Source organism: Falco punctatus, assembly GCF_963210335.1.
Source record: "Falco punctatus genome assembly, chromosome: 9".
Lineage (NCBI taxonomy): Eukaryota > Metazoa > Chordata > Aves > Falconiformes > Falconidae > Falco > Falco punctatus.
Window position 1 is genome coordinate 24,210,167 of NC_137589.1, and position 18,504 is coordinate 24,228,670.

Below are 18,504 nucleotides of genomic sequence, written 5' to 3' on the forward strand. Positions count from 1 at the left end.
CCCTACAGGCTGGGTATGACTTTGTGCTACATTCTGCTTCGCGTGCTACCGTGCACGTACAGCCTCTCCACCCCTGGTGTATGCACTCCACCTTCCTTTCTGAAAAAGTAAACAGCCCTTGTTGAGGTTCCAGACTTTTCTGACAAAAAAAAAATAAATGAAGCTATGTTTACAACAGCATCTTAACAAGACAAATTTGTGCTATCAGCAGTAGCCTATTTTGTAAGCCTTCATTTTGACTATCTAGTGCTCTTCATCACCTTTCTAATCCAAAGAGAATACTGCACTACAAGTCATTTGAGTCTGGCCTTGCTCCCACAAAACCAACACAGATGTTGCTTCCCAAACTGCTGCAGCCTGTGCAGGCAAAATCAGGCAAACTACATAGTTAATAAGCTGAGCAGTGATACACAATTATGTTTGCCCAACTTGGCAGCATCTCTAACTCTTGTGCAATAGTGCTTAATGGATCTAAAACTTCCCAGTCTGCACATATTATGACCAAAATGAAACCAGCTCCACTGCCTTAGAATTGCTGCCCTTTCTTGTGAAATCCACCATTGTGCTGTTTGCAGCATAGTACCCTGCAGAGATGTCGGAGTTGACTGAGAATAAGGCAGAAAATGAGCAAGTTTTAGAGCTAGTAGGCACATACCTATACTATTAAAAGACAACACTAGTGCACCGGCACATTGATGTGGCTGTGTCTAGGATGCAAATGCATATCCATGTGCAGTAATACACTGTGTCACGTACAGAAATTTGCTTTCTTAGAGTTGGCTAGAGGATACATCGTGTGAGTACAGATAGTGGAAAACTTGCTTTTTATCCATAAAAAATCGACATTACCAGATATGCTACGTTTGATGCATGCAAGCAAGCATCTTCCTATGGGCATCATAAAGGACTTCTGCCGCAGAGTCTTCTGCCACTTGAACTAAAGGTGAACCCCAAGCTCTTTTACAGTCCCCACCAGAGACAAAGATATGAGCATGCTCTTGAGGCCGCACAGAGAAAAGGGACAGAACCGTGGACTGCGACTTACAAGCCCTCAGGCCTTTGCTTCTTTAGCTGACACTAACAACAACCTTTACAGCTTCTTTAAATCTCTGTTTTAGAAGGTGGCACAGTTCCACCCACATTAGACCAGATCCAACGTGCCTTTGCAGTCAGCAAGGAGCTCAGGCATCACCACAAGAGGAACAATATGGATGAAACAGATCAATCAATCATATTGTAAATTATCCTGCTCCTCCCAAGCAGTGAATCAAAATTTCCATGATTGCCACAGACTTGGAGGTTTTTGTCAGCCCCTTCCCTTGCCTGGAAACCAAAGAGAGGAACATCGTAAGAAGGTTCTGGCAAAGTATTCTTAGCATTATTTTCCCTATTTTGGGATAATATAATAGCCTACCCTTCTGCAGTGCCTTTCCTCTAAGAAATACAAAGACCATCACACTGATCAATGCCTCATCCACCAAAAACTTGGGAAGCAGAACATGCTGTTCTGATACATGAAACTGAAAACACAGGAAAAGGGAATGACTTCATACAGCTTGCTAATGAGTTAACAGCAAGGCTGGGAAAGGAACCCAGATATCCTGCCTTACATCTCTTGCTCATTATGATACAGAACAGACTTGTTCAGAAGAAAGAAGCACCAGGCTAAAGACTTCAAAAAATTCCTGTTTCAAGCAGGAGTCTGTGATATTAAAGTCCAATTCATGACTTCAGGAAAATTCAGGGGAATGTTCCCAGGAACTTCATTGATTTGAATCAGGACTGAAGAGTGATAAGAAGAAAGCTGTACTAAATTGAGTCTTAGGAACAACATTTGAGGTAGAAGAATGCAGATTAGAAGGATCACTGACCTCTCCCTCATCTTTTGAGAGTAGCTGTCCGCAAGAAAGAAAGTCTTCATATTTGGCAAAGGGGATGACAGGCTCTGGCAGCTCTCGAAGGTAAAGCTTCAGGAGGGACGCCACAGTGTGAACATCTGTGTTGCTGCAATAGAGAAGAGGGAAGGAAATTTAGAAACCCACACTACCCCAAAGGTCGATGCCTTTCATTTGGGGTGCATCAAGGTCCCTCTTAGGGACAGGGACAAAGTAGGCATATGTAAGGAAGCTATTCTGCCACATGTTTGTACTAGGCAGGAGGGTGTCTACCTAGGAACAGTTGAAATCTCCCATTTTTTCAAGATACAAACGCATCTCAGGCAATATGGGCAGCGGAAGGCATACTGCTTAAGGTAGAATGGTGCTGTGGTTCCTCAGTCAATGTGAATCAGGAATGTAAGCAATGCAGTCCAGGCAAGTGCACAGTGATCACAGAGCACTGGACAACAGAGCTCTGGATCCTTATGCAACCACACATAACCTCTGATCCTCTCACTGATCCCTCCTGCCTGATACGCTCCCCAGACAGCACTCATATTTGTCTGATGGGCTAGGCTCCTAGGTGTCCTGGTCAGTCATTCAGAAAAAATGCAGGAAGCTATATTTCCTCCAGGCCCTCTATTGTCATTTGGCATGGTGGCATGGCTGTGGTCACATCTCCTTCCCCAGGCTGGGTTATCTGGCATTTCTTAGCCCATGTGTTATGCTGGGATATCAACTTGTCTTTTCTTTCCCACTCCAGGAACTTCTTTTTCGTCTTCTCTCTCCTTTGCTTTAAGTTGGGGTTGAGGTGTCAGGTGCCATGATGAAGATGCACCTGTTGTTCTTTCCTTTCAATTTCTGCTTTTGATGTATGGCGATACCTCTCCCTCATTCCAAGTCTCCTCTGGTATAACTTGGTTAATTTTTGCAGATGATCTCCTCAAAGGTTTTGACCATTGGAAGTTTAAATAGATTCTGTCACCAGCTCCCCACTACCCACCATTGCCCTGATGGTCTTTTAAGAACTCTGAGAAAAACACACCAGTAACCATTGGGCAACAGACCTTCAAATCCTCACCTCTAAGAGCTGAATCTCTTCTACTTGGTATGTTTTTAAGCAGTTTTGGAACACACATTTAAAACAAAACAGGACAAATTACAATAGGAAGCTGCCAGCAGCTGCCACTTGCTACTAACCCTGACAATGCTGTTCCTATTAAACAGCTCCATCATAGTTGAGAATACCATAGTTCCACATAGTGGTTTTTTACAGTATATTATAAATGCTTTGCAAATGAGGACAGCACCCTTATTCTTTATTTTTTTTCTTTTTTTTTTTTTTAGTATGGACTTTCAGCCATGGATGGTGTATGGTGGATGACTAGCACTCAGAAGCAAAGCCCAGACAAAAGTTTCAGGTCCACTGGCTGTGGTTAGTGTTTCATCCACAAGGCCATGTGAAATCCAGCCAAATTTTCAGTGGTATGGAACTGCAATAGGAGCAGGCTGCTGTACGTGCTTCCAAAACAGCAACACCTGTCTTTCATAAGAACATACATATGCATTTAAAACCCAAATTGGAAAAGCATTTTAAAAATAAATATTTTAATTATCAGTCATCCCAAAGATCTGATCCACCATGGGGCCGGCAGGCTTTAACATTTTTAAGATCACCATAGATACAGAAGGCAGCTAAGAGCACTCACTGCAACTGGGAAAAAAAAGAACATTCTTTTCAGTGTACCCGACTTGGATATATAGTGTATATATAGTGTATATATAGTATATAGATTTCAGACTTGCAGAAAATACTTGCCACTGCCTAGGCATCCCAGGCCATACATGGATAGTTTTAGTTACGCATAGAGAAAATTATGCTTGTTAGGAGGAAAAGCATTTCACTTAGCCAGGGTGGAACTGGCTTTCCCTTATCTCTCTCTGTGACTACACACATCAAAGACTAGTGTTGGGCCTACAAGTCACAGTGGACATGGTGGAAAGAGAAAAAGGTGATTTCTGGGGGACTCTCAGCTGCCACACTACTCAGATACCCCTCTGCTTGCCTCCTTTAATTCTGTACAGAACCTTCAGTTATCACATTTCAAATCAACTACCCTAAAGGCAGGCATTCCTTCGTGGAGATCTTTACTGCCTCTGTTAAAGGTGAGACTTAGCACTGATCTATTTAGCCAGTGCAAATGTCTATGGAAATAAAGGTGCTTTCTCCTTTAAGAATGCTCTTAAAGGGGGGAGGCTCTGTTTAGATTAAGGTAAAACATGAAAGTGAAACTGTCATTAATTCTTTCCGTAGATTCTCCTGTTCCAGATTACGAGTGTTTTCCAAAATAACTTTGTTCACTTTCACATGAATTAAGGTAATCGTAATTCTGAACTAGAACATTCAGACATTCAGTTAAAAATACAGAGATTTTGTTTAAGAAAAGATGAAGTGAGAGAATTTGACAATTTCAAACTTTACTTTTTCATGAAAATATCTCTAAATATTTGACACTTCCATTTAGAGAGCAAATACTGACTGTGGTTAAGAATCAAAGAAAGGAGGATGGGTGCTCTGGGAAGCTGAGGGGAGGGAAGAATTAGAAGAATGTTCCAAATAAACTCTAAGGATATTCTTCCCAGGATGAGACCAAACACTGGTGCCTTTGCAGGAGAGTGCTAGCTCTTCCTGCAGCAGTAAGCAGGGATGCTATTGGCAATGTTTACACTGGCTGCAGCTCCAGGGGAAGTGATTCCCTAGGTTAATGTGCTGGCAATATATCAGGTGCTCCCTGCATCACCTGGGAAAGTGGTACTAGTGAGTTCCAGCAAGAAATGGAGCCAGGTCTCCAAGTCAAGATCATGAATCTGATCCCACTTTTGACCTGTGATAGTGATTGGGTCAAATTTACACAATGGCCTTGGGTGCCAATATGCCTGGAGTTCAAGATCTCTGTTAGAGTCAAGGCCCATTTCTCAAAGCACTGTTTAGGTTGGCACTATGCCAACCTTCACCCTGGGTAGCACATACATATGAGATGAGGAAGGAAATGTTGGTTGCAAAGTACAGACAGGATTTGGCTGCAAGGGGCCTGAAAGCATGCACCTTCCTGGTGATTTTACTGCCTGGACTCAGGGCCAATGCAGAGATAGTGCAGCTCAAGAGCTGCCCCTCTTCCCTTGCTGACCTTGGATGGAGTGCTCTGAGCCAGGGCTGACACTTCCCGTGGGAGCTGATGCTCAGCTGAGCCTCTACTGTTTATCCTGTGTCTGAACTACAACTCCCACTGCCTTACAGCCATGTCGGTGCCTGGCCACAGACCCTGTTGATCTGGACCTGGACACTGACTCATGGACAGATTACTTAGCCAGATCTCAAACCTGCCTCGTCAATATGGACTTGCCTGGTGATCACTGGACTGTGTCACAGCCTCTGCCAGTCTGTTACCACACTTGGCTCCTGGCTCACCCTGCTTTGCAGAGCAGCTGACCCTTGCTGCTCCCTGATATTGGCATGGTTAGTAGGATAAAAAGACAGCTAGCATGTCTGTGTACCAGGAAAGGAGTGATTACATCAACATTTTTATACTAGGAAGAAAAATGCAAAATTGCCGTTTTTATTTCAGAAACATTTGACTCAAGTTTTGTTGAAAATCAAAAGATACATTCAGTTTTGAGACAACTGTTCCATCTCAGCTACTGAAATTGTAGATAAAAAAAAAAAAAATCACTTTGGCCAAGAATTCTTCTAGGGTCAGAAAGTGTTTTGTTATGACATGCTGACCAATTCTATATATTGCATGCATAACAGCCAGAGAAGATGTGTGAGATGATGGTAACTATTCTGAAGCCTGGTGACAAAGGAAGGAGCAGAGCTGAGATACTGCCCCGGGTAGATCTGCTGTGGTTGTGGCAAGGGAGAATACAACATCTGAAAGCAGTAAAAGCTTAGTTTACCTCCATCACATCCATTTCTATGGTGGCATCCCGCCAACTGCTGAGTATGGCACACCCAAATCTAGCAATGCATTTCATTCAACATTTGCTGAAACTGAAACACTGGAGTAGCCCTATCTAGATTAATGGGATAATTTTTTCCCTCTGCTCAAGCACTAAGCTGAATGAAGACCTCCATAGCCAACACCATGCAGGAAAAAGCCCCAGTGGCACTTCAAATAAAGGCAACAATGGTGTGGAAAAAGGATAGCCTCTGCAGGGCCATTCCTGCCAGATTTTACCTGCCACAGGAAAACCAGCCTGAATCTGGTGATGTCAACTCACCTGTCAAAAAGGGGCTTCTCTCCACAGTCAAAAGAATCCTGCAGATCTTTGACAAGGTTGGCTTGGCCAGGGAGCCGAAAGAGCCCTTCCTCTGTAAGACCTCGTTCCCGAATAAAATCCACACACTGTTCCACCAGCAGTGGGGCCAAGCGTTGCCCATACTTTCTCTCATACTGTACGGTGTCCTCCAATCGCTGTCCAAAGATCCCTGCCAACAGAGAGCAAGAGAAATATCTGGGTGTCAACTTAAACTCTTCTTGAGCTACCACTCAGGGTATAAAATGAGGGAAGCTTTCACCAGGAGGAGGTGAACCTCTGTGAAGGCCCAGTTTCAAGCAGACTCAGAAGAAAAAAATTATTTTTAAAACCAAGAATTACATGCTGAGTTTTTTGCCTGCTTAAGAGTGCTTCAAACTAATCTCTACCCTAAGCCAGTTTATGTCTCATTACGCACAAGGAAGGTGGGGTTAAGATTATATTTGTGGTTATCTGCAGCTGTGCTGAATCTGGATTAAGTAATTATACTGCCATTGCATCTTCTGTCCCAAGAATGCCAAAACAAAGGCTACATTGACTTTATGGGACACAATTCCTTTCTGAAGGCACCCACCTCTTCGCTGTTACACAGTTGCCCTTAACAGTTTGCAGCTGCCCAGCTCAACAAGAGCAATCCTCCTAGCTGGGGATTGCTAATGTGACAGAATACAGTTGTCAACATTAAAACTGGCTGTTGTGAAAATCCCCCACCATATCCTGCAAGCTTTGCATGTCTATTTCTTTAATTAAAATTGGTGAATGAAAATTAAAACACGGAATAAAATGCATGCAAAATACATTGCCCTTCCTACTAAAATGTGTACGCTGTACTTCTTGCACCTTGAAAATACTGGAAGCACCAGAGACTCTAAAAATAGACCGGCCTAGGTAATTAGTCAGATCTACTGTAGACATATATCACCAAGTATGAAGCACTGTCTCTCTTTCTTTAGGGAAATTGGAGTTCCTGGTACCTGCTGCTGAATGCCACTATGGGCACCAGGTATTTTTGACAACATGGAAGGGGCTCAGGCTGTAAGACCCAGAGATCTTGCCTCAGTCCCTGCCACTAGGAGAGTGCTCCATCTGAAAGAGCAGCCACTGAATTGTATTCTGAAACCCTAACTCTAGCACCCTACAATGTGTGGTGGAGTTCGGGAGGATAGCATCCAAGTTAACCATATTTTGGTAATAAGAATTCAGTAAAAAAATCCCAGAATCTACACAATATAAGATAAGACCAGGCCTATAGCAGACAGAAAATTATATTCAAAGGTTTCTCAAAGGAACAGGAAGCCCTCCACTGATATGAAGGAGCTTTAGATCATGCACTCAGCAGTCAGTTAATCCTGCAGGTCTGAAAAAAACCCAGCATGCAATATTGGAGTTACACTGTATTCACAAGCAACAACCAAAAGCAGTGTTTAATGGATGCATGCATGTGCTTATACAAGGCCAGGGGACTTGGTTTTCCTAAGGCACTACTTACGTTCCTGCTGGCAATCATATTTTCCGGTTTTTAGGGCTATATTCATGGGAGGATAATAACTTCTGGTAGGAAGCTTCCTAACCTCCATTCACTGTCATTCATGGGAGACACCATGCCAAACCATAGCTGCTTTCTATATTTAGTCCAACCCTGCTGAATCCTCAGTGAAATAAACCTTTCACAACCAGTTTCAACTCCCTGAATGAAATACGCAAGAAGCATCCTAAAGTCCAATTTTCCTTTCCCTGCCAGTTTGTTACACAATAGAAGACAGAAACCTTCCTTACCACTGTAGCCTACACAACTGCTTTACAGTGTCAGAGCTGAAGGGCCATGAAAAGTTTCAAAGAAAATTCCCTCCTTATCCTGTCAGGAGGGCATGTCCTGGAGCATGGGTGTGACTTACCTTTATCACTGTGAACATTGGCTTTCTTGCAGAATAAAGGCTTTCTAGTTCTCTAATCTGTTTGAATTTTCACTGAGATGGGTGTCTCTGAAGTCACATTCTAGGACAGGGAATCTCTTCCTGGTTTTGCACAGGTTGCTTTGTAATCTCATCACATAATCCCTACCGTCATGATGGGGCACAGCAGAACTGCTTGGTATGTGGGGCTCAGCATTGTCAAACTGTTTCCAGGGCACTTACAGAGGCTGGAAAGCCATGAAAGAGCAACTTTTTCCACCAAGTTTCTCAGCTAACTTCCAAATCCAGATCATAGCTGAAAAAGTGAAGTGTCCACGGCCTGTTCAGCTCTCAGCCTCTCTGCTGATCCTGCTTATAGGGGACGAACTCTCAATATTGCATATCATAGTAAATACACACAGGAATGATCCAGCTAACAAGAAGTGCAAGCCAAGTGCAGGCCCCTCAGCTGTGAAAAGCTGAGCAGGAACATGTGTCCTGCAGCACACCTGTCCAACTTCCCTCATGTTGTTCTGCTAGTGACCATTTCCCTTTCTTCTTCTGACCTGAACATTTGATCCTGGGACACAGGCCAATGCAAACCAAAGTTCTTCAGTATGAGTTGCAACAAGTTTGGGTCAGACCCTTAGACATAAAAACCTCCATACGCTATCATCAATCTCCAGCCAGACTTCCTCCCACCAAATCCATCTATTTCCTTAAAATACATATTTTGAGTATTCTTGAGTATATATACATAGTATTCACTCTCCTACATGCAAGACACAGAGGTTTAGAAAGGTCAGGCTGTGGTAGATGCCAGGGCAATTACAGGATACAAGTCCTGTTTTCTCAGATCTCTGCATGTTGAATCACAGCTGTTTCCTAAAGGGCCTGTTTAGAGAAGGCTCTGGGAAAGGGGTAAATGCTCTTGCATTCCCCAAGTACAGGGCACAGACATAATGTTTTTTCCAGAAATTCATGTGCTGCTGTTCTAGACTTAACTAAGAGCAAGGACAAAGGCAGTGTCAGACCCACACATAAGCAAGCACACAAAAAACTGCACGCATAATCTCCACTTGCAGTGTGAAGCTTTGTCTACTTTTCCCTGGCCATGGTTGGTCTGTGGGCAGCAACATGCTCTAATACATTTCAAGCAACATCAGTCCTTGCCTTCCTGGTCAACTTGGATCACATGAGCAGTACCTGTCTGTAGGTACTGTCAATGACTCCTGGGTAACAAGTTGACTGCAGCCAGAGACCACTGACACAGAGGTTAAGGAATGTGGTGCTAAGATAACAGATAGAGATAGAAGGGTGACCTGCTTTGAGATTCAGAAGGAGCAGCAGATGGACCTTTCACAAGCACAGTATTAACATTACTATGGGTGTCTGCTGCAGAACCAGATGCTGGGGACCCTGTCTTTCCACCTTCTCAAGCACAGACGTTGGTAACACCTTTTTCTCCTGGATGGAAACAGCGATCTTCGGAGGAAACAAAGGCGCTGTAGTATTCTTCTTCTGCAATACTACTCACCTCCCTTCGCACCATTTCAAATAGGTAACAAGAAACACCAGCCATAAAACCAAGGCTGGGATGACTGGGGATGAAGCTGACCTAACTATGATGACTGAAAGGAGCTGGCACAAGTGCGGGTTACTTCCCGTGTGCCGAAGGGCTGTGCAGGTGACATCACACAGCCCTCACAGGTCATTTTTGGCTGAGGGGAAGAAAAGACCCTGAAGCCATTGCCAGGGTGAAAGACACATCTCAGCCCAGCTCTCCTAGCTGCCTCGCACTTTGGTGCGGGAGTCCCACTCCAGCCCAACTCCAATTGCAGACCTAAGTTTTCTCTCCCTCTCAATGCTGAACCTTAATTTTCCATGGAAGCACTAGAAGTCACCAAGCACTGCACAGATTAAATATATCACCCAAGCCAGGTCTGTTGGTAACTGCACCTTTCCCTTTGCAGCTGCAATTACACTGCAGCTCTATGCCCTATTTTTTTTTTCTTTTGCTGAGCCATAGAGAAGGACCCCCTCCAGCCACTGCTCAGAAGAAAGATTGCTCCCTGCCCAGGTCTTCTGGCAGTAAGAGCATTAGGGTTGCAGTTTAGAAAGTAGACAGCTGCAGTTAGAGTGGGGCTGAAAAGCTGGCCTTGGAGAAACCATTTATCTGTGCAGTGGCTGCACATCTTGTCCATAGCTTAGGAGAGGAAATTGGTGTTAGGGTTCAGAGAAGAAGCAAGCTAAGAGATATCTTTGGAGTAGGGCTGGAAAGGGACTGTCAAAGGCAAGCTGGAGCTGTTGACAGTTCTGGGCTTGTGGAAATCTTTCATCTAGACATCTGCTGGGGGGGCCTTGATGAAGTCTACTCTCAGTAAAATTACTGCTAGGGCTCTTACAGCTACACTGGCAAGAGACATAGCAGATGCACCTACTTCAGTCTCCCAGGGTTAAACAGGACAGACTGAGAAGGTGGTGTTCTGCTAGCTCTGTAAAGCTCATCTTGCTTCAGCTAGGTCTCAGAAGAGCTTGTAAAACATGTAGTAAAATGTCCCTGAAACTACCAGGATATGACAGCATTGCTGGGCTGGACAGGGATTGCCCTGCCTTGCAAGGAAAAGCGAATGTGGAGCCAGTCACACACAGCCTCATCCGCCGGCTCAAGGCACAGGCCTGTTTTTAATCACTGGGGCCAGCAGCTCAGACTGAACTTGGCAGCATTTCACTCCATTTGATGATCCTGCTGGAAGACATTAAAGTCTTTCTTTTCATTCAGAAGAAGTAGAGCCAGTGCCATCCAGTCACACTCCCAGACAGAGTTAGGCTGGAAATAAAGTCAAAAGCTACTATCAACCCAAGGGTTAACTTTCCTTGTCAGACCCTTATCTATAGCTAGGCTCTTTTATTTGGTTTCAAAGCAGAAAAAACCCCAGCATGCCTGGGACCACATCTTTAATCTCAGAAAGACTCAAGAGATACTAAAATAATGGGCTAGCAGAGCTACAGAATTTCTTTCCTCTACTCCAACAAGCTGTCTCTGTTCTTTAAAGATTTAGGTGGCTCTTTGTGGAAAAAGCGAGCCAGGAATGATGTACTGACTAAGACACAGACAAGCTCTCTGTCCTGGCCTGAATAGCTCACCCACCAGCTCCAGGCATACAAAGTCTATACATTCAGCTATGCTGTCCAGACATGCAGTGGGCAGGAAAATATATGCTCCCTGCTTCATTTTTCCTCATCAGAGCTCTGATTTCAACCAAAATAAACTGAAGACAGAGATAATAAAGTCAGTTCCCGAGTAGATTTTTCTTTACAGGAGGACTGAGGACTTTGTATGTGCTTAAAGCAGGAAAAGTCCAGACACTCCTGTGTCAGCTGTACATAGAGCTTAGTACACACACGCTCACGTTAAAAGATGTGCAGGAAGATAATCAAGCACAGACCTGGATGCTGCTCTACAGCAGTACATACACCCGCGCATGCATGTGGTGCCTCACAGACAGGCAGTTTACGGATATAAATATTGTGTACGTGCTCACCTGCACAGGTAAGCATCTGCTTTTACCTTCCCACATTCATACTTAGGCTCCCATTTATCTGTCCCTCTCACACATGAAAGCGCTGAGAACAAATCATGGGCAGACATTCAGAAATGCATATGCTTCCATAGCACAAAACACACACAAACCTATAACTCCTGTTTCCCCTCCCCTGGCCCACCCAAGCACACACTTTGTGAATTACTGTAGCAGCAACTGGAAAAGAAGTTCCGCATTAGGAGCTGTACAAGCCTAAGAAAAGATAGTTCCCAACGACTAAACGATCCAGCCAGACAAAACATGTGAGAATGAGGGAAAGGAAAGGAAACAACAGATAACTAGGAATCAAGCAGAAAAAAGTAACTTGCCCAAGGCCACACAAACGGGTCTGTGGTAGAATGTGGTGTCTTCTGACCCCATTCCCCACAAAGAACAGCCTCCATATACTAGGAGCCGATTGCTTTCATCCACGTACGACCATTTAAATATTTTATGTAAAAGCAAGCAGAAATGCACCTCCTCAGAACTATCTTCAAATGTTAGACTGGCATCCAGTAGGTATTTTTGGCCATAAACCGGGTCCTTCCCACTCTTTCCCCCTTTGTAAAGTCAGATCCTTTTTTAGATTCCTAGCTTGTCTGAGGCTAAGCTCAAATATCTGCTTTTCCTCTAAATCTAAACTCGGAAAATCATCTCATACCTCTCGTCCTTGTGCAGCACTCCGCTACATGACAGGCACTGAGCTTTAAGCAGAAACCAGGCAGTGTCAGACAGCAGGAGCGGCAGAGAAAGAAAGTCCTGACTTCAGGCATCAGACACATTCTGAGTCCCAGCACTGGCAGCTTTCCATTCACCCAGCGCTACGGAGTGGAGAGCAGCCGATCTGCCCTGGGAGATAATCTCAGCAGCACATCTGGTCTTAGCTCCGCAACTCGACATTAATTATGACTTGTGCAGAAAGCATTTGAAATATCCAATGAGGTGCAGAGCTTCCCAGCTCCCTCCGCATGGGGAAGGAGAGAGTAGAAAGACAGGCAGGTAGGGTCTTGCCCACCCTCGAAGCTGCCGCCAATGTAAACAGCAGCTAAGTATGGGTCACAAGTTTTAACAAAGGCATCCCCCATCGGCTCTGTAATATATTCATGCTCTAATTGCTTGTCAGATCTATTCTAGATAGCTGGAAAAGCTGAGCAACAGTTGCTGTCTGCATGCCACACTCTGGATCCCTTCCTGATACAGGCAATGTTAGTTGTGCTGCAGGCAACTTGGTGCCCCGGTCTGGCCTCTGTTCTGCTTGCAAAGCACCAGAAGCAGAAACCTCATTTTGGAGGGGACATACCCCCACTTTAGCCTTCGCATACTCTGAGAGTACCTCCACAGCTCTGGGATACATTGGAAAGTTTTACACAGCTTAGGAAAAGCTAGTCTTTGACCTGTGCACCTTTTTTGTGCTTACACCCTCTGCTTTTTACAGAGAAGTTGTCTGATGCTCAATAGCTCAGCTGCATAACTGGTAGAGGAGGGAACTACAGGCTCCTCACATGTGAACCAATTCCCCAGGACTTACTTGCAGTAAAATATTCACCCCCTCAGCCTCTGGTCTCAGGGTAAGAAGCCTGTAGTTAAGAAAAACACTTATCACACAATGCCTCATGCAGTTATACACAGGTCAGCCCTCCATCCCATTTACAAAATGCACTCATGTGATTGCAGATCTGCAGCAGTCACCACTCAAAACCTTTGCACCAAGCTTCCGCCAAACTTCTGGGGAATTTTATCAAGTTTGGCTAACTTCATTTCCCTCTGCAGAAAAAAAACCCCAAACCAAAACCACCCAACGACTTATCCCTGTCTGCAACTGCTCTTCTGCTTCTGTTATTAAAATACCATTTTGTGGTCACTGTACAGACCATGCTCATCTGAACTTAGTGGCCCGCCACTTCCTTACCTACACGGTGGCTCAGTTTGAACACACGTCAGGCTCTGATATCCCAGTCGCTGAGACAGTGTTGTTCCACAACTCATGAAACTTGAGATCAAACTATGTCTCTACATTCTCTGTTTTGATCAAAAGACTGTCTCTCAATACAGGTCATGGCAGCACTAGGATCAAAAGCTCTAGTTATTGAGTAGCAAGATAGTAAGGTATTCCCCTTAGCTATTCAAGGTATATTTTGAGTAGCAAGGTATTGCACAATTGCAAAAATAGACACCAAAAGCCCAGACAATACACTGGACAGTATTTAAAGCCCACTAAAGAATATCTGAAAAGCAATGGAGATCCTTAAATAAAAATTACAAATGAGATCCTGGGTGTTCTTCACCCTTTTATTATCCCCTCTTCGCCTGTGGTGAACACAGCAGGCTGCAGGTTAGGGAGAGGCTGCCCACAGTGCTAACTGGTGAGCACGACCAATCCTCTTCTGAATGGCTGAGACACCATCAGGATTTTTTTGGCACTAATCCCTGGAACAATGCCTCAAAATTAGCGTCACGTCTGCAAATAACATTATGGAGCCTGGGACTCAACGCTTGGGACGGGAGCCCAGGAGACAGAAAATGCAGACATTTATTCTTCCATTCACTTCTCCATTTCTGTTTTCCACCTTTCAAAACACCAGAACAAGAAGGTATCCAATGAAATAGAAAGTCATGTTGTTTAACGTGAATATTGTTATACGCAAAGCCTAATTAACCTGTGAAATTCACAGCCTCTCTGTGGCCAAGGACACAGCATGACTCAAAGCATGGTTAGACTTCAGCATAGCTTATAATACTGTGAGTTGCATGAGAGATGACAAAGACAATGCAAACTCTTCCCCAGAGAAAGAGCAAACACAGCTCTCTGGTGAAAGAAAAAAGGAGCACATGCTTGCTTACATGAGCATCACAATTAAAGCATAAAACGACAGCTGCTTCAGTGTTATTCCCTGCACATGGTTAACTTTGCAGCTATAGGTGTCCTGCGAGAAGAACACAACATTGCGCTCCATATCTACACACTCCACAGTTACCACCTATCTCCTTATATGAAACAATTCTCAATCCCTTTCAAAGTATCATGTTAAAAATCATGACTTAGACCACAGAATATAAGACTGGAGTAAAAATCACTAAATATAAATATTTGATTTGTGTTTTGAATTCCCAGGTCACACTTGGATCCTGCTTTCTCTGTTAACCACATTTCTGAAAAATGAAATCCAAGATTCACACATAATCACTGGATTGCAGGGGCTGCAGACTCCAGAAGTACACTTGATACTGCAAGAATAGCATTAAAATCCAGAAAGCTGTCCAAATTACATATAAACTACCATCAACATTTTCACCTGGAGCTCTCCCCGTACACGTGCCAAGGAAAGAAGGGGTAATGGAGTCTGAAATCCCTCTTTCCCCATTGCTGTGAGTTTGTTTAGTTGTAGAGAAGTTTACCACTGGCCAACCCTTGTTTTCTAAATAACAACTTAGGTTACTAAAACTGTTCAGGGAGTAAGTCTCACAGAATTTTGTTTGCTGTGGAGCTGCAGGCATTTTCTTTCCTGGCACCATCGTATGAAGAGAGTTCTAGTAATGCTCTCATGAACTAGCACCACTGCAGTTATTCTGCTGCAGGTACCAGAACAGGGAGAAAGCATCCTGCCTGTACATGTCACTACAAGCCCTGAGACTGGCTGGGAAGTTCACTACAGCTCACACAACCTCTGAAAATCCAGGCATGTCTCAGGCTTGGCATCTAACTCAGGTCAAATTCAGTCTTGAATCTGGTTGCAACAGACAGGAATGGTGAACCCACATGAACTCAGAAAATATTCCTCCTCATCTCTGATTGTGAGCAAACTTGTTGGCTTGCACAGCTCTAGCAAGTGCCATAGGGTGTGAGTATTTTTAGACACTGTCTTACACAGAGTATTAGCTAATATACAGATATACTCCAGTGGACCTGTCTGAGGGAGCTCAGATCTAGGAAATTGCTTCATCTATTTGTACAGAAAGGACCTCATATCAAAGTTAGAATAAGAGCTGAAGTTCTCTAGTTTTCAAGTAAGTTGAGCCTTGTACAGACTCACTTTTTAACCTAGGCAAACACGGGCATTTGAACATCTTGTATCTGTTGAAAGCTGGCAGTGAAATGGCTACAGGTGATCAGTCACAGGGCTGAACCCAGCAGGAAAGATTTCAACAGTATGTCAGCATGTCCTCTGTAGCGAAAATTTTCCTTCCAGTTTCCTCCCTCTCCAAACACTTTGGAGAGATCCTCCTCTGAACAAAATGATGTCCCCACACCCCTCCCCTGTCTAGGCTGGGGTCTCAACCTTCACTGGTAAAATAAAATATTTTGAGAATGAACAGGCTTCTGCTTACTGATTGATAAACCAGTTCATCCTGGGTTAAAAGGTTAGCAAATAGCTATGTTCGTCCTTCTGTCAGAGTAGATTCTGCTTAACCTGTGTGAGGTGTCTTCCCATCTCTCTAAAACATGTCAGGAAAGGAATTAAGCAGCACTGTAAATTACCCTGCCATGGACTCTGACCACTTTATGCTCTAAATTGAGATTGTAACTGTTTGCTCACAGAGAAAAGATGATAAACAGACCTAACATCACTTAACCACAGCATTTTGAATCCAGAGCTAAACCCCTGTGTTTATTGGTCTATTTCTCTCTAAACAAAGGCAAGAAGCATTTAGAGAATGAAACATCAAGAGCAACAAAAAACACCTTTTAGCAAGCAATGACCTGGGCAAATGTGCCCTGGAAAACTTCTTTCTCCCCACAACATAAGAAAAACTTTTACAGAACTTTTTATTTACTGGGTCTTGCACATGCCTGTCTACATTTAATAGATTTCATAGGCTTGACTGAAGCTCTGTCTGTAGAAAGCATCTGACCAGCAGATTTTCTCTTCCAAGTTCACTGCATGTTGATGTCCCCACTGCACAGAAGAGTTTTACAAAAATTCTGGGTGTTAATAAGTAAAAAGTAGTTATGATGTAACATGATTGTTGCCACCACAGTGTCTCATCACTACAGAAAGATGAGAATTCCAGCTGTGGGTTTGAACATAAGGATCACAGAGTCTAAAACCTGTTGCTGATCCTCGTCTTGTACAGAATGAAATGAGCCACCAGGATTTCTGGCCATTCTGGAACCTGGCAGAGCCTGTGACCTAGATTTACAACCAAAATTTAGAAGGTCAGCCCCTTTATCCATTCAGAAGACCAAACAAGCTTATGGCCTCAAGCCTTCCCATATCTCAAGCCTGAGAGGCTGATAACCTAGGCACAGCACAATCAGTCACTGAGGATCAGACAGGATCAACATTGAACACATGGCTGCTTACCCAAATCAAACTTCATCATAAATATCTCTATAACCTACAATCGTAAAACTCCGTACCAAGTAAATTGTGTATAGTGTCACTTTGTTGCTTCCTCAAACCCATCCAATGATGAAAATCTGTTAGCTAATTACCTTTATCCTCCACTATCCAATTAAAATCATCAGTCAATATAAAGCATAACTTACACTTTCACCATCCAAGCATAAGATCATGGACTAAGCTCTAACAACAGCCAAACTTGACTGACCGTGCTTGGAGAGAACATGGAATTTAGCTCAAACTTGTAAAATGGGTAACACATTTCAGTGAATCTGCTAGTCTTTCAGGAACAGTTCTAGAAGAGGTCAGGGGCTGAATGTTCCCTTCCCTGACCTGCAGCTCGGAAGGTAGGAAGGGGAAATTACAAGACCAATTACGTGATGATGGAGGAGAATAAAAAAAAGAGCAACTAAAGGGGGTAGAAGCGTAACCTTTACAAAGGATGTAGGAAAAAAGACACATGGTGAATGTCTTTGTCTTCAGCTCCTAAATGGTTAAAATTGCAACTTGCAAGAGGCAGACTACCATTCCCCTTCAGTAAGGGCATATCCTCATAACACTCATCAAAGGACTAATACAGAGAAATTAAAATACTTGCCTGCAAGCTGAGAAACACCACAGGAACATGTTTGTCCCATTAATCATACACTGCCAGGATATACAGTGAGAATCATTGCTGTTTTAAAGACTGTCAGCTTTCAAACATCAAGCATGAATCTTACTATTACAGGAATGCTCTCACTGAGAAAACACCAGCGAAGGAGATGGTACTGGTCAGACTACATGCTACAGGCAGTAGCCACCAACAATGTAACAAATGCACAGCCACCATCACTTCTCCATGGCACTTCCTAGCTGAAGAGAAGAAGAAAACAATCTGTTATTGAAGCAAACACAAGCCCTGCCTTATTTATTCTGAAGCTGGATTGCTCTTAGCAATACAAGGTATATGAAGCTAATGACTCCCTCCAGAAGTTTTTCTTTGATAGCTCAGGTGGACTTATCTTCTGTGAACTCATCCAATTCTATTTTGAATCCATTTATTATTTTTGTTTCCACATCTTGTGACAATGAGTTTTGTAATTTATTTGTGCACTACATGAAACGCTTCTTTTTCCTGGTTCAAACCACATGACTGTGCACAGTTCAAATCCTCCTTATATTTGTAATAATTTTATCCATCAGAGCTTCCTGCAAACTTCTCTTTTCCAAGACCCTTTTCAAAGTAATTTTTTTTTGTTGTTTTTTGAGGAAGGGGTTTAAATCGGATAGATTTTACATCTTAACTGCTTACACAACCTCTGGAGTACAAGATTAATTCAGGGAAGAGCTTGTATTAAAAGTTCTACCCTGAGCTTGAAAAGTCTTTTGTAGCACAAATTTCATCCAAATGCAAACATTCCCATGTGACATTTTGTTTTATCAAAGTTTCTCAACCGAGACATTTAATCAAGCAAATCCCATGAACAGCTTTACCCTTCTCACCTAAATA

At 43.4% G+C, this 18,504-nt stretch overlaps 1 protein-coding gene across 16 annotated transcripts in view; it reads right to left on the bottom strand.

Annotated features, from left to right (window-relative positions):
• Positions 1–18,504, bottom strand: part of ARHGAP22 (Rho GTPase activating protein 22) — a gene marked incomplete at its 5' end in the record, with an annotated part of 163,920 nt that overhangs the window by 19,580 nt on the left and 125,836 nt on the right. For all 16 annotated transcript variants that reach the window (XR_013930353.1, XR_013930354.1, XR_013930355.1 and 13 more), the window contains 2 exons: positions 1,872–2,004; positions 6,159–6,366. Coding sequence is in view for 12 of the 16 variants with exons in the window: in XM_080401590.1 (XP_080257716.1) it covers positions 1,872–2,004; positions 6,159–6,366 (341 nt within the window). The remainder of the gene's footprint in view (positions 1–1,871; positions 2,005–6,158; positions 6,367–18,504) is intronic.